General features: G+C 40.6%; 1 protein-coding gene across 1 annotated transcript in view; it reads left to right on the top strand.

Annotated features, from left to right (window-relative positions):
* Positions 1 to 15618, top strand: part of LOC121508113 (zinc finger protein 638-like) — a 62193-nt gene extending 46575 nt beyond the window's left edge. The window contains exons 8-25 of the mRNA XM_041784648.1: positions 153 to 251; positions 335 to 366; positions 453 to 490; positions 977 to 1008; positions 1189 to 1308; positions 3112 to 3243; positions 3334 to 3375; positions 3467 to 3604; positions 3694 to 3858; positions 4269 to 4712; positions 5553 to 6044; positions 6127 to 6291; positions 8039 to 8258; positions 8363 to 8587; positions 8921 to 9046; positions 12290 to 12415; positions 13412 to 13533; positions 15372 to 15618. Of these exons, the coding sequence (XP_041640582.1) occupies positions 153 to 251; positions 335 to 366; positions 453 to 490; positions 977 to 1008; positions 1189 to 1308; positions 3112 to 3243; positions 3334 to 3375; positions 3467 to 3604; positions 3694 to 3858; positions 4269 to 4712; positions 5553 to 6044; positions 6127 to 6291; positions 8039 to 8258; positions 8363 to 8587; positions 8921 to 9046; positions 12290 to 12415; positions 13412 to 13533; positions 15372 to 15413 (2760 nt within the window). The 3' untranslated portion in view covers positions 15414 to 15618. The remainder of the gene's footprint in view (positions 1 to 152; positions 252 to 334; positions 367 to 452; positions 491 to 976; positions 1009 to 1188; positions 1309 to 3111; positions 3244 to 3333; positions 3376 to 3466; positions 3605 to 3693; positions 3859 to 4268; positions 4713 to 5552; positions 6045 to 6126; positions 6292 to 8038; positions 8259 to 8362; positions 8588 to 8920; positions 9047 to 12289; positions 12416 to 13411; positions 13534 to 15371) is intronic.
* The last annotated feature ends 226 nt before the right edge of the window (positions 15619 to 15844 follow it).

Here is a 15844-nt window from a genome sequence, read left to right as displayed (position 1 = left end):
TGTGCTGATCTTAAAGGAGGAAATGGCTGAATTTATTTTCCAAATTGCAGAAAAGCATAAAGATAATAAAATTAACTGTTTGCTTTGTTTAGATACATGTCAGGGGTCTGTTGCCACATATCCTCATGTTTTCGTCTCTCTTTCCTCTGCAGGCATCCGTCTGCATGTTGAAATCTGAGGACGCTCAGGCGCTGGCGAACTCTCCAGATCTACAAATCAGGGAGCAGAAAATCACTGCATTAACAGCCAAGGTATGAAACAGGAGAAAACAGACATGTGACACTGATGAAACACACTCTTTATGTGAGTAAGTTAATTTTTTTAATCTTTGCAGAAACTTGAAGAAGGGAAGTCTTCTGATAACAGGTCTGCCACAGTTCCTTAAAAGCAAATTTGCTGCATGTTAAACCCGCTCTGGCTTCAGTCTGTGTCTAATATTTGTTTTTCTACAGCACACAGGCTTCAGGACTGGACAAAGGTGCTGCTGCTGGTAAGTCTGTTATTTTCTTCTTTGATTTAACGACTGATTCATCATAACACTTATATTTTTAGTTCATAAAATGTCAAATTCACACGGGCTTTGCAGCATTGGATAATAGATTTGAAAAACATTGGCTGGTCTGATCAGTCTTGATTTCTGCCGCCACACCGAGTGATAGAGTCAGAATTAAAGGTCATGAAAGCCTTCCAGATCAACAATAACCAAGGCTGGTTCAGTTCACTTACATCACATTTTTTCCCCATTTCAACACTCAGTTTGAACTTCAGCACATCACCTTGAATGTACTTAAATACACTGATTACTGCCATGTGATTGGCTGCTTAGATATTTGTGTTAAAGATCAGGTGAGCAGGTTTACCTAGTACAATGAATGGTGAGTGTATAGGTCTAAATTTATAATTTTATACAGTAAACAGTTAAAAATGTGATAATTAAGACTATTGCTCTGTCTTTCCCTCCTGTTCCCTCCTTAAGGAGCTGAGACTGGTCAGAAGACTTCTGATGAGGTATCTGATAAACACACCTTGTTATATAAGAATACACTGTAAGAAAGGTCTACTTTGGCTCATTTTCCCCAAATGAAAAGTGTCTTTTTTTAGTTCATTTAAAATTTTATATTCATGACCAGTGATGGCATATTAGTATTCATGCTGTCCCCTCACATCCTGATCCACTGTCTTCTGCAGAAGGGCATTGTGCTGATCACCGGGCTTCCTGACAGCGGCTGGTCAGAGAGTGACATCATCGAGCTGGTCCAACCCTTTGGTTCGCCTTCTGACATCATCATAGCAACACAAATAGGAAAGGTTGGTTCTGTTTTACTGTTTTTAGATAATAATGACGGGTATTTTAATTTGGGCATTTGAATATTGTGGCACTTCTTAATTAGTTAAGAGGTAACTGTTTTACATTAAGAAATATGCAGGAGTGCATGTACGAAATGTCTCACTGACCCCCAGACATGTTGGATCAGTGTGACAGCATTTACATTTTTCAGGGCTTCACATTTAGTTGTTTTCTGTGTGGAAATAACCCACTTAAAGGTGACTGCTAACAAGGCCATAACGTAAGAGTTTTTTCCTTCTTATTTGGGTTAACCCGCTTTTTACTTGTTTGAAAGAAAATAAGGAGTTTCTGGTTGGTAAGAACATTAGCTCAGGGCCAGGTTTGCTCGATGTGTGGAGCAATATACAGAGACTGTAGTCCTCAATGCACTGGTATAAGCTGCAGTTTTTGAAATCTACCAAAGAAGAATAAGGTTTAAAACGTCCTCCTGTGTCACAGTTTAAATTTGATATGACAGAATCCACACAGTGCATTTTCTGTGCAGCTGTGCTGCTCTTTTAGTTCCATCTGTATGGCTTCTGCACATCTACTAGCCATGATATGGTAGTTGAGCTCTCAGCCCGCAGGTCACTCTGCCCTCTTCCTGTCACCTGTTGTCCTTACTGGGGAGTGTTTTCTGTCAAACCAGTGCTCCATGCATTTTTTTACTCAACGGTAGATTTCAAGTTTTCTTTAAATGCACGGATGTGACCCATCGTTCTGATCAGTGAAGCCTAAGTGACTGCTAGCAATACAAAATGAATGGGGATTCATTTGCGGCACGGCGGCGCAGGGTTTAGCGCTGTTGCCTCACAGCAATAAGGTCGCTGGTTCGCTTTGGTCAGGGCCTTTCTGTGCAGAGTTTGTTCTCCTGTGCACGTGTGGGTTCTCTCCAGGTACTCTGGCTTCCTCCCACCACCAAAAACATGCTCATTAGATTACTTGGTGACTCTAAATTGCCTGTAGGTGTGAATGTGAGTGTTCTTGGTTGTCTCTCTATATGTCAACCCTGCAATTGAGTGGCGACCAGTCCAGGGTGTACCCCGCCTCTCGCCCAATGACAACTGGAATAGGCTCCAGCCCCCCCACGACACCTAACAGGATAAGCGGTATAGACAATGGATGGATGGATGAATTTCTCAGTCTGCAGAATAGCAGCTGTACTCGCGGTTATGATGTTTTGTGTCTTAGCACTCTATACTGGTATGTAAGTCATCCAGGTCTGTAAGCTGCAGCTAACTTTTTGGGTGTCAAATGTTTGGGTCATTCACCAGATTATAATATCTAAGGTGAGCAATAAAAAAGATAAGTATTTGATATCGTAACTTCAAATGACTTTTGACTTGTCCCTTAAGCTGTCTGTGAGTTTTTTTATGATATGAGACATTAAGGAGCAACAGTCACCTTATTTTTCATCACTGAGAGAGCAGAAATACGCTACTGAGAGTATTATCCAGCTGCTGCTTCACTACAGTTGTTTGCTTCTGCACATGTTAGCCCTTGCTTTTAAAAGTGCCATACAAATATAGTTATTATTATTACAGAAGCTTTACTCACATGAACCTTACAGGAAAAAATAGCACTCAAATGATGAAAGTTCAAAACTTTAAAGCATTTATTTTGGACCTATATATAAAAACCCCAAACAAATTCAGCAGATGTTTGCAAACATTAAGAATTATCTCCAGCATGGATGCATCTATGCAGACTGAAAATGCCTTTGTTGGGATAGCTTATAAGGATTATTTTTTCAGCATGCTTTTAAAAAATCTGTTTTTTTTCAGGCTCTTGTGTCTGTGCTGGACATGGAGACTGCACAGGAGATGGTGAAAGTTAACTCCTTTATGCCTCTAAAAATCAAGGACGCTGAACTGAAGATTTTCCACATCAAACAGAACGTCAGCCTCAGCACACCTGTACGACTCTCTTTACCTGTCCGTTATGTTGTTATAAATTTTCTTTCTGTTGAGATTAACTGAATGCTAAAAGTAAATACTTCTTTTCAGGTGGCTCTCTACAATCTTCTGATGGGATTGGCCACTCCTTTAGTGAGTATTTCTGATCGTGGTTTAACAACAGCAATCCAATTTTGGACTTCTTTTTTAACAGAATAACTGAATGTGCTTTTGTGTCCTGCAGGAGAGTCCTGCTCTGGTGGGCTGGAGCAGCCTGTTAGTGATCAGTAATGTTCCTGACACACCATCCGGCTCCTCTGAAGTCCAGAAACTGGTGCGGCGATTCGGCACCGTCATCAAGACCCTGGTGGTCAACGGAATGGTGAGGGCTGCTCGTTTGAATATCTACTCCGTCATGTCACGGGTTCTCAGATTGGCTGCCGACTTGATTTTATGTCTCTTTCTGATTAGGTTATCTGTGAGATGGCGACTGCAGCCATGGCGCTCTCTGTCTACAAACGCTTCCAGACATTTCCATGCATCATCCACAGAAACCCTCTGTTCTTCTCCCGTAAAGCTGACCCCAGAATGAACACACAGACCAAAATCATCTCTGCATACCTGGATTCAACAGAGGTCAGAAACTTAAACACTGATAAGAAATCATTAGACATACTCAGACATTTTTATTGTCTTTTTTAGAGATCATACATCTATCCGATAATTTAGCATCTCTTATACATCGCCCTGTTAACCTTAATTTTACCAAGCATCCTGAAATGAACTGAAAAAATAATTGTAAGATGCATTGTGTCCTTCGCACTCAATATTCATATATTTATTATCTGTTTGCCCCTGTTTCTTGTATTTGAAAGAACCAGCTCCTCGTGTTAGAGTGGGGAAATTAAATTTATTTAGCTCCATCCATTTCAGATAGAGTAAGGAGCTACACACCTGTAATAGTTTACTTTAGGCATAAAATCAAGAAGCTTTAACCTGTGAAATTGATATGGCACTGATTAACAACTCTTCATCTCCTATCATAGGAAACACCTGCGAATGGAAAAGACAGCCAAACATCAGCAGCAGCAGAAGAAGAGGAGACAGCAGCTAAAGAGGACTCTGGATCTCCTGTGGAGGCTTCAGGCAAAGACATCAACAGCAAGGAGGAGAAGGCTCAGAGCACAGAGGAGATGGTTGTTGATGAAGCTTCTAGGGAAAAGGGGAGCAAAGACGAGGAAAAAGACAACATCGCTGTTGCTGTTTCTGAACCTTTGACTTCACCAGATGCAAAACCCGAAGAAGACTTACAGACAAACATGACAGAGGAATCTGTTGTTGAGACGGTCACAGAAGCAGCAGAAGAAAACAAGCCTGTCGATGCAAGCCAAACTGGAGAAGACCAAACTGCTGATGATGACAAAGTGGAGACGCAGACGTCTGATGGTGAAGAGAATTCTCAGGAGAAGCCTGCACCTGAGCTCCCGAAGGTAAAAACGTAAAGACAAGCTTCCAGTAGATTCTCATGTCACAGGAAGTTTAACACTTTCATCTGCAGCATGGGAGTAAATGCTCATAAATGTATACATTTTGGAACATGACGATGATGCATCAGCGCCTGCTATTATGCTGTTTCGTTTTTGTGTCACCTCATGGTCGCTGATTTGCAAACTCTGCAAAGATTGCAACAATGTAGGATGACTCACCCCCTGTCAATCTCCACTCTGGAGAACAATGCAATGAAAACACATCTAGTGAATTGACAATTAAATCCATCGGCGAAAACAACGATTCGTTGCATCCCTAATATAAATATTCTTTGAGATTGCGAGCAGGGTTGAATCACCAGAGTGGCCGTCCACAAAGTTGAGTCCTAAGGAGGCATTTATTTTTAGAATTAACTGTAGTTAAGGAGACGAGATGAAAATTATTCTCAGGTTACGATGCAGATGTCTGCAGTTACTCTTGCAGCACACATTTTTACCATGTTGAGTGTAGAAATTAAGGCCGCAATTTCACAGCATTACACTGAAAAGACTTGGCCCTAGCAAAAGTCTGTCTAGAAGCTCAGCAGTGATTGCTATTAGAGGCTCTCTGATTGGTGGGTCAGACTAATTTGCAGTTAACATAAGTAAATGTCTTTTTGTGTGACAGGTGTTTCTTTAACGTCAGAGATATTACCAAGATAAAACATAAGAACGCTTCCTCTTTACAGAAAAAAGCACAGATACCCTGCTTTATTTTTTATACACCTCCTTGTATTTAAGCTTTCAGAACACAGATTGATCACTTTTCAGTCTTAATGGGTGTTTTTGATCTCTTTTTATCAGGTAAATCAGGAGAAGGTGAAAACACCAGTTGAAGAAGGCAAAACAAGTAAGGACAGTAAATCCACCAATAAGACTGCAGCTCCCAGCAATGAAAAACAAGAAAAGACCCTGATGGAAAAAGAGCCAGGCGGAAAACCTGCTGCAGAGACTAAAGAAAAGACCAAGAACCAGGCAGAGGAGGCAAAGAGGAAGGCCAGGGAGAAGGAGCAGAAGGAGAGGGAGGCGAAGAAGGAGAGGGAGAAGAAGGAGAGGGAGAGGAGGGCCTTGGAGAAGGAGGAGAGGGTGCGAAAAGAGAAGGAGAAGGAGCGCGCTGAAAGAACTAAGAGGGAGAGGGAGAGGAGGGAGGAGGAGAGGAGAGAAAGAGAGAGGAGGGAGAGGAAGAGGATGTATGGTGAAGAATCCACAAGATGGAGGTCATCCAGCAGGTCAGAGGGACACAAGAAGAGCTCTGAGAGGGAGGAACAGAGGAGAAACTCTACAGCAGCCAAAAAGGTTAGAAAACTTGAAAAGCTTGATTCAGATATCACCGTCCTGATGCTCGGTTTAACCTTTTTTAATCCTTTTGTAAATTCAGGTGCAGGAGGAAGAGGAGTTCGATGACTTCCCCTTCAATATGAGCGACTTTGTGACGGTGGATGAAGTCGGAGATGTAGCTGACCTCGCTAACTCTCCATCTATTGCTGCTCCAATGGAAACCTCAGAGGTGAAGGAGGATGCTGCTGCATCAGAGGATCAACAGGTAGAGTCTAAATGGTGATGTGGTCAACATGCAGTGTTTAAACTTAACCAGTTAAACACTGATTGACATGATAGTTGTTTAAAAAGGATTTGTATTTGCATTATTTCAGGATTGATTTAGTCACAGTTTGTATCTACAGTAATTAAGTAGGTTAAGGCTTCCTTTTATTTTAAATGTGTGTTGAATAAGACTGTGAAATTAACTACATCATCACCGTCATCACAGGAGGCTTGTTGACTTACGATACTCCTGATTCTGAGACAAACTCAGAACTACACTTTAAACCCAGAGTATGTGAATTCTGCCACTAGAGGTCTCTCTTATCTAAAGAATAACAAGGGCTGAGATGAGGTGAAACTTGAATGTTTCAGATCATCAACTATTTTTGATATTGGAGAAAAATAATCAAGTAAAAACAAAATGCAGTTTTTGAATGATTTCATTTATTAAGGGGAGAAGCCATCCAAACCTACCTGGTCTTATGTAAAAAAGTCATCGACCCCTAAACATAATAACTGGTTTTCCATCCTTGGCAGCAACAGCTGCAAGCATTTGTGATAACTGTGAGTCTTTCACATCACTCTGGAGGAATTTTGACCCTCTCCTCTTTGCAGAATGGCTTTAATTCAGCTACATTGGAGGGTTTTCTAGGATGATTAAGGTCATGCCACAGCATCTCAGTCAGGTTTAAGTCTAGACTCTGACTACACCACTCCAAAACCTTCATTTGTTTTTTTTTTATTCCATTCAGAGGTGGACTTGGTGTGTTTGGGATCATTGTCCTGCTGCATATCCCAAGTGTGCTCCAGCTTGAGGACATGAACTGATAGTCGGACTTTCTCCCTTAGAATTTTCTGGTAGAGAGAAGAATTAATGTTTCAATCACTTATGAAAATTTGTCCACTTCCTGAAGCAGCAAAGAAGCCCCAGACCATCACACAACCACCACCATGTTTCACTGATTGACAAAATGCTGTGTTTAAAGTTCAGCTTTTTTTCTGGTCTGTCCACAGAATATGCTATCAGGATGACTTAAGTCAAATGTGAGACAATCCTTTGTGTTCTTTATGGTGAGCAGTGGTTTTGGCTTTGGAGCTCTCCCATGGATGCCATTTTTGTCCAGTCTTTCTTTGTTATTGTTGAATCATGAACGCTGACCTGAACTGAGTGAAGTGAGGCCTGCAGGTATTTAGATGTTGTCGTGGGTTCTTTTGGGACCTCCTGGATGAGTCGTTGATGCGCTCTTGGAGTCATTTTGGTAGGCTGGCCACTCCTGGGAAGGTTCACCACTGTACCAAATTTTCTGCATTCATGGATAATGGCTCTCACCATAGTTGTCTGAAGCCCCAAAGCTTTAGAAATGTCTTTGTAACCCTTTCCAGGCTGATAGATGTCAGTGACTTTGTTTCTTATCTGTTGTTGAATTTCTTTAGATGACGTCATGTTGTGTTGCTTTTTGAGATCTTTTAGCCTGCTTCACTTTGTCTCTTTGTCTTTTATTTGAGGGATTTTTGGATTTGACAAGTCTGGCAGCAATCAGGCCTGTGTGTGGCCAGTGAAATTTAACCAAACTTAACAAAAAATGTGGTTAATCACAGTTAATTCATGATTTAACAAAGGGGGGCATGGACTTTTTCACGTAGGGCCAGGTAAGTTTGGATGGCTTTTTCCCTACTTTCCTCTTTTGTTATTTTACACCAGCAGTAATTTCCTATTAGATGCTAATCTTCCTGTAATCTTGTTCAAGGACACGCCTTCTCAGGTAGCCATGGAAACAGAAACATCAGAACCCACAGTAACCCAGCTGAAGTCTGAGCCTGAATCAGAAGCTTCGTCAAATGTGCCAACAGGCGGTTTGGTGCCATCAGATCCGACATCTGGTCCATCTCCTACAGCACACTCGCAGTCTGACGCCTCTAACAACCAAATGAATGAGCCGACATGTCAACCAGAGGGATCTGAGACCAGTAGGGGCTCACACAGCCTCATCTCTTAAACAGGATAGCAACAATTTACTCAGATGTTTTTCTGCATTTAATCTACATTTAATTTTCTGTTTTTTCATGTTTAGAAACGACACAGATGGACACCACCTGTGAGGTCAATCCTGTTCCCACGCCCGCTGACTTGTCCTCAAACGCTCCAGAAATGGTAGCAGTGAAAGCTGAGAGAGAAGAGGAGGAGGAGTGTGATCAAGCTGTTAATAACAAACGGGTCAAAGAGGAGGTGGAGGAGACGGCAGTGTCGGACACAGCAGAAGAGCATGAGCACATCCAGGAGGAGGATGCACAAACAGGTACAGATTAATGATTTCTTCTTATTTACAGCACACCAGGCCGATGGATCAAACTAATATGCATGCTTTTATTGGTAAGCCTTACGAGCCTCAATATTCACATTATATTCATAAAGAAAACTGCATTTTTATCTGTGATGAGCCTTGATATTGGGAGTCTGGAATCCCTCCTGAAATTGATTGCCTGCCTTAGCCAATCCTGCTCCTTTGGATAGGCAGGAGGGATGCTCTTCTGAGTTCCAGCAGGATGGCCATTTTCTTAGAATTTAAGTAAAACCACAACCAGCTCTTTTTAACACAAGCCCAGTCTAAAGATTTCTGTGTCTCTTTCAGTGAAACAAGAGAGGTCTGAAGACCAAACAAACAATGAAGAGGAGAGCATAAGGAAGAAAATAAAGACAGAAACTCCCACCAGATCAGACAAAACCCTCCCTCCTTTCGACCCCAGTAACGCAGTCGGTAAGACATCTATTTTATTTCACTACAATCAGACTAATGCCGACCCTGACCACCACACAAATGTGAATTAGTCTGGCTCAGCACTAGATGACTGTCCAATCTGAGGTGATTTTAAAAACATGGAAGACCACATACATTAGGACAGTTTCAACAGATTTCTAACTAATATCTTCTGAACGCACCCATTACATGACTCAGCCATGTGACCAAACATTTGCTGTTTGTAGTAACAACATCACAGTGGAGATTCCTCACACACACCAGATCCACAGAATCAAACATGACTTTAGATTGTGGTAGGTCATGTATGAAACATTATGTTGTTGCCATAATTCCACATGCCTGTCTTTTTTTTCAGCATTTCACTTGAATTAGGGCAGAGTTGTTATTATTTTCTCTCCCACTTCTGTGAGCTGTAAAAGTACATGTGTTTGGTGAACCTCTCTGGTCTGGAATCATGGCCAGCAAACATTTTTGATATATATATTATTCCAGACGAGGGAGAGTTTCCACTAGATTTTTTTTTTTTTTTTTTGTCTTTGGTCGTAATGACCAGCAGTCCTCAAGAATTCCAGCCATTTAAAACAAATACCACACATGTCCTTAAGATCAGTGGTTCTTAACAGGTGGTTCTGGACCTAAAACTGGGTCACAAAGCTCTTTTAAGTGAGTCATGAATTCATACCAGGAGAGGAGTCTATGTACAAAATCCCTAAGTAGGCATACAGTAAATTCATATATCTATTTTTTAGGTTGTCCTATGATGAAGGATAAACTTCAGCATTGGCTTGAGATTTCTACTTATTTTTCTCCTTGTCTTTGGATAACACAGCTGGGATTACATTGTTTTTTAAATTGTTTTTGCCTCTTAAGGTCCAAACTGCAACAGCTTAAGCTATGATAACCATGTGACCAATAATCTCCATTTAACAACAATAAGAAAATACAAAAACAGAAACACTGATACAGCTTTATGTCTGTGCTGAAGGAGGACTGAGGAAACATATTTCTGTCTTAAACTGATCCAAGTCCAACAGGGTAGAAACCGAGCCTGAACTGTTGTTAGCCTGTTAACACAGCCTGGTTAACCTATATTAAACATGACCAGACCTTAGAAATGACTAAGGGAAAACTTTCTTTTATTGTCTTTGTGTAAGTTGTTTAAACAAACATAATAAAACCTGTGAGCTTTTCCTTACATGTGTGCAATCAGCTGCACAATATACCTCTACATGTTACCCAAACAACAGCTGTTAGCTTCAAGTTAGCCTGCTAGCACCTTAGCTGCAACTATAATTTAGCAGCTTACGACAGCCATTTACCATCCTCCATTGAAAACTCCATCGAATCACCCCAACAAACAACTAACCAGTGCTCCGTTAACTAGACACTACGTTAAAACTCTGCATTGAATTGAGTCTTACCTACAGTTGCCCATATTAGTCCTCATAAACTGATGATCTCAACTGTAACCTGTACTAAAACAGTAAATCCAACCTTGGGGGTTTCTTTGGAGTTGTCCTGAAGAAAGACAAAACCGTCCAATGTGGATAGTTCAGTACATCAGCCTAAGGACGCACTCACACTAGGCCATCCATACCGTGCCTGGGCCCGTTTCAGCCTAAAGTCCGGTATGTTTGGCCAGTGTGAGTGCAATTGTTCCGTGCTTCGGTGTGGCATGCTTCGCGGCCCCAGCACGGAAGGACGAGGTGGGCCTAGGCACGGCACGGATGCAAATGAAGGAACACAAGTGTGGGAATGTGACGTAGCGTGAAGTAACAACAAGAGGAAGCCGCTTGAGGGTGCAGAGAGCAGACACAGCTGCATGCTAGAGACAGCAGGATCCCAGTCCAGTCCACATTTCTACCCATTTTCTGGCAAAGTCAGGCTTTAATGACTGTGAGAGGTTTTTTAGTTTGTAAAATAAACTTCTTCCCTTAATTGAGTCACAAACAGCAGCTCACAGGATAACACACACCTTTCATCCTCCGTGCATAAAGGAGAGTGCCAAATACGCGGACAAGTGTGTGTGCTGGGGTTAATCACACAGCTGATTAAACCTCTTTTATTATAAAATTATAATGCCAAAGTATCATCCACTGAAATAACTTACCTCTAATTCTATTTCATGTCACCAAGAAGTGAAAGTGGGATCTTGATCGCTGACGTTTGAACAGAGCATTGTTTATTAATCCTGAGGTGTTTTCACCTCCAGCTCTCATCAGAGGGTTGAATTTGCTCCCGTCACAGTGGAAGACAAAAAACTTTTAACTGAACATTTTAATCCTGCTCTGGACACAGGCTGTCCTGTGTGATGAGAGCTTGTTTGGTGCAGCAGGCATCCAGAAATACACATAGAAAGAGTACAGTTCCGGTATGAACCGCTTTCTCTCTCTCTCTCTCTCTCTCTCTCTCTCTATCTCTCTCTATCTCTCTCTCATGGAAGTCCACTCCAACTCTGCTCAGCCCAAGCTCGTCCTCGTCCCGCCTGCTAGATCTGTGTTTGCGCCGCTCAGCTGTCTACAGTTCCTTTTGTTTCATCTTCCTTATTACCTGCATCAATGACAAATCCAAAAACCTTCCATACCGCCAACTTCGCTGTATAGTTTTCAGTAGCTCTTAGGTCCCTTAAAGATCAGCTTTGTTTGACGTCATCCACGTTGATCACGTGAATATTCACCGCCTAGCCTGACAAGCTAGCCTGGTATTACTTACGTTCATAAACAAATAAATTACTTTAAGTTTATATTAAAGGATTCTAGCAACATGTCTTCTGGGTAACACAATATAAAACATGTAATATCTAATATTTACTTATATTTTAATTGACATATTTGTAAGGTGGGCTTTTTGGCTGTTAATGTTTGTATCTGCCAGACATCCGTCTGTGAAACCGGCCAGAGACTGGCAAATGCTGGCTAATGGGAACTCTGATCAGGACTAACGGAATAAACATGATGACACCAAACACTTGAGGATAGTATTGACAATTACTCTGTTACAACGAGCCTCAAATCACCCGGTGCTCAAAAATGAGACCAAAATTGGACCTTAGGTTGTCTGGTATGTACCCAGCTGTAACTAAACATAACAGGGATTTCACAGCATTCGGCTGCCTTGTTTAAAATCAGGGTTACAAAGCTATCTATCTTTGGGACCCTTTGAAAATGAGATGATTCACATTAAAGGGCTATCCTAACTGTAAATTTCCTTTGTGTTAATACTTATTGTTGTCTTTTACAGTAAAACAAGAGACGTCTGAAGACCAAACAAACACTGAAGAGGAGACTGTAAGGAAAAAAATAAAGAGAGAAACTCCTACCTGTACTTTCCGCACCCTCCCTCCTTACGACCCCAGTAACCCTGTCGGTAAGATTGCTGTCAATTTTACACAATTTGTTAAACTTTTTTCTTCACTGAAATGTCTACAGTCCTTTAAAACTGACTAAACCTATGGCATATATATATGTATTCACATTTTTAGCAGTTTTCAGGGCCAAAGAAATCCTTCATTTTCATATTTGCAATGGGACATGTCTTGTCATGGTGGCTGTTATGACATAGTAGCTTTGACTGACACAAAATTTTTATCCCTGTGGAAACACTGGATGTTACGTCAAAGACAGCTACCTAAGGAAAAATGAACTGCTACATGCTGTTTTGTTGTTTCGTTAATGTTTTGTGCGGCTTACTTCTGGTGGACCACATCCTCTGACATAGGCTGCACACTTTTTGCCTTAGCTCACTCTACAGCATGTCATTCCACCCTCCCACCCCTGACCCCTTCAACAGTTGACTTCTTGGTTTTGATTCAGGACTAAAGTCAGGGTCTTTTGGTCCTTGATGGCCGGTGTCTGATGCCGATGTGCTCAGGAGAGCAGGAATGGGAACGGTCAGCTGTTTGATACGGGAGAGCCAGGTGCACTTCTGCAGGCACCTGAAACTTCCCTGGGTCTGATCCAGCTCACTTCATACTGGGTGCCCAGGATCTTGTGGGCCGGACCAGACGTCAGGTGTCACATGCACTGTGGAGGGAGTCAGCTGGGAGGATACCTGGAATGATGGGACATCGACCTGGCGCATGCCAGGGCGGAGTACAGCAGTATAGGTTTCCTGGTTTGTGCTGTGAATAATCACTGAGTAGCTTCCAGCATTAACTAGGAAAGCCACTTTTAACTGCTTTTCTCCCTCATTATGTGAAATTCACCCTTGAAACCAGAATAGCTGATGTCTGTTTTATGAATGCAATTTGAAAAGTTAACATGGGTGGTGGGCAGCTCACTCAGCATTGCTCTGACTGAGAGCCTCCTGGTGGTTGAATTTACATACGGCAGGTTTAACAGCAGATTGTGTGTTTGTCTACAGGTATGGAGTACTTGGTCCCAAAAACAGGTTTCTTCTGTAAAGTGTGTAACCGGTTCTTCAGTGGAACCAAAGAGGTGGAGATCAGCCACTGCAAATCCCTCAAACACTACGAGAACCTACAGGTAGGACACAGAATCAGAGTTACCTCCTCCTCAAACCTCCCTTCTGGCTATGCTAAAGTAAAAACAGTGCTGATGTTACTCTTATGTTCTTTCGTGCTTAGTTGTAAGCCTTGCTTTACACCAGGGGTGTCAAACTCAAGGCCCGGGGTTCCAAATCCGGCCTGCGGTGCAGTTTTCTCCGGCCCGCAAGATCATGCATTTTAATTAGAGCTGGCCCGCAGGTCAAAGGTCTGCAGATTTCCTCCAGTATAAAAATAAAAATGTAACCTTGAAAATTTAAAATATCCTTTAAGTCATAAAAATATGAAAAGTAAAGAGTAAAAATACTGTCAAAGTAAAGAATGAGGGAGGGACATGAATTTGTGTTTTCATTTAACATTTTCAATTTGCATCTTAAAATTATGACTTGAACTTAGGATTTTGACTTTTTATCTCTTATTGTGAACTTCAAGATTTCAATTTTGGATTTCAAGTCATATTGAAATTTCAAGATCATAATCTCAAATTTAATCTCATATTTTGCCCTTTTGAACTCCTAATTTCAATTTTTAATCCCATATTTTGAGTTTTTAAACTCATGATTTAGAAATTTATTTCTTATTTTGACCTTTAACCCTTTAACACCTGAGTTTCTGGACTCTTCTTATTTTAACCATAAAAGGCCCAGAAAATGTCCTGTGTGTACATGCTTTTGCCCATTTTTCCACAATACTTAGAACTTTTAATATATGGCAGTTATTTACATTTTACTGCATGTTGGGACTTCTAGTTTGTAGATGAGACTGCAGACAGCTAAAATGAGGAGCTACCGGCCGAATAAGTTAAAAAAAAACGGAGAAAACCCTTATAATCAAAACTCAACTTCAGAAAAATAATTAACATGGATAAAACACATTTTGCTGCATGTTAACAGTGTTTTAACAGTTTAAAATGAAAACGGGGAACTTTATGCTAGAATCTTGGTGAGAAAAGGGGAAATTACAGTAATAACCACATGCTGGCTGTGAAGCACAGTTTCTCAGCTTTCAGAAACTGAATTTTTCTGATAACACAAACAGTCATGCAATTATGGTCATGCAAAGTGTGTTTCAACAGTGCGTCCTCGGTGACGCACTAGGTGTAAAAGGGTTAAGAGTCACAATCTAATATTAGGTCATAGGTCAACCTTTTAAACTCTGAATTTAGTTTTTTATCTCATATTTTTACCTTTTCAACTCATAACTTTAATTTTTAATCCCACATTTCGACTTTTTAAACTCAATATTTTGAATTTTCTCAATTTTATCTCATATTTTGACCTTTAAACTCATGATTTTTACTTTTGTTCTAATATATTTGCCTTTTGGAAACATTATTTTGACTTTTATTTTTGTGTTCTGACCTCTTGACCTAATTTTTTATGTTTTATCTCAGATTTTGAGCCTTTGAACTCATGATTTTTATTTTCTATCTCATCTCTTTTGAACTAATTTTTTATGTTTTATCTCAGATTTTGAGCCTTTAAACTTGTCATTTTGACTCTAAAAAAAAATCTCAAATTCATTTATCATCAGTTTTTTCCCCTTAGTTAATTACCTGTGAAATTTTTTTACAGTTTATGGTTAAAATTTAAATAACAAAAATGTTTGCCCTGTTGGGCCCTCAGATTAGACCTAAATTCAGATTTCGGCCCCCACTGTGATTGAGTTTGACACCCCTGTTTTACACTATCATTTGTAGCAACAACCCCAGTAAGATTCAGAATGTCTCATACTTTGACACTTCTCAGTACTAGGTGTTTTTAAAATGTGGAATCTTTTGGTTTATGGTCTTATCTAATGTCTTTAATTCTTTTGCAGAAATTCTTAAAAACCAGGAAGAAGGTGGATGAGGCTACCTGAATTTCAAATTAAGACGTTTGACTGAGTTTTTTCATTCCTCTTCTCTTTTGTAAAGTCTCCTCATTTCTCTCCAAGGGTCCAGATTCTCACATTGATGTAGAATAGTCTAATGGTTTTCTCTTTGAATATGATTTTTCAATAACAACTGCAAAACAAGTGTAAACTGGATGATTTGTTGTTCATTCAATAAAATGTTTGGACAAAATCTAATGTCTCAGTTTTTTGGATCCAGAAGCGGTGGATCATCGCGATAAAGCTGATCTTCGGTTTTACCAAAAGCTGCTGCATCTTTGTCATGGTGAACGTTCCGGACAGTCTCCACAAATATGGACGAAGTGTGGAGCTGCTGATAGCCTATGACTGATTTAAAGGGGACGTATTATTCAAAATATGTGCCCCTGGCCTGTCCACGATCCCCTCAGGTACCAGAA

This window comes from Cheilinus undulatus, linkage group 4 (genome assembly GCF_018320785.1).
Source record: "Cheilinus undulatus linkage group 4, ASM1832078v1, whole genome shotgun sequence".
In the NCBI taxonomy this organism is placed as follows: Eukaryota; Metazoa; Chordata; class Actinopteri; order Labriformes; family Labridae; genus Cheilinus; species Cheilinus undulatus.
This window is presented reverse-complemented; position numbering and strand designations above follow the sequence as displayed.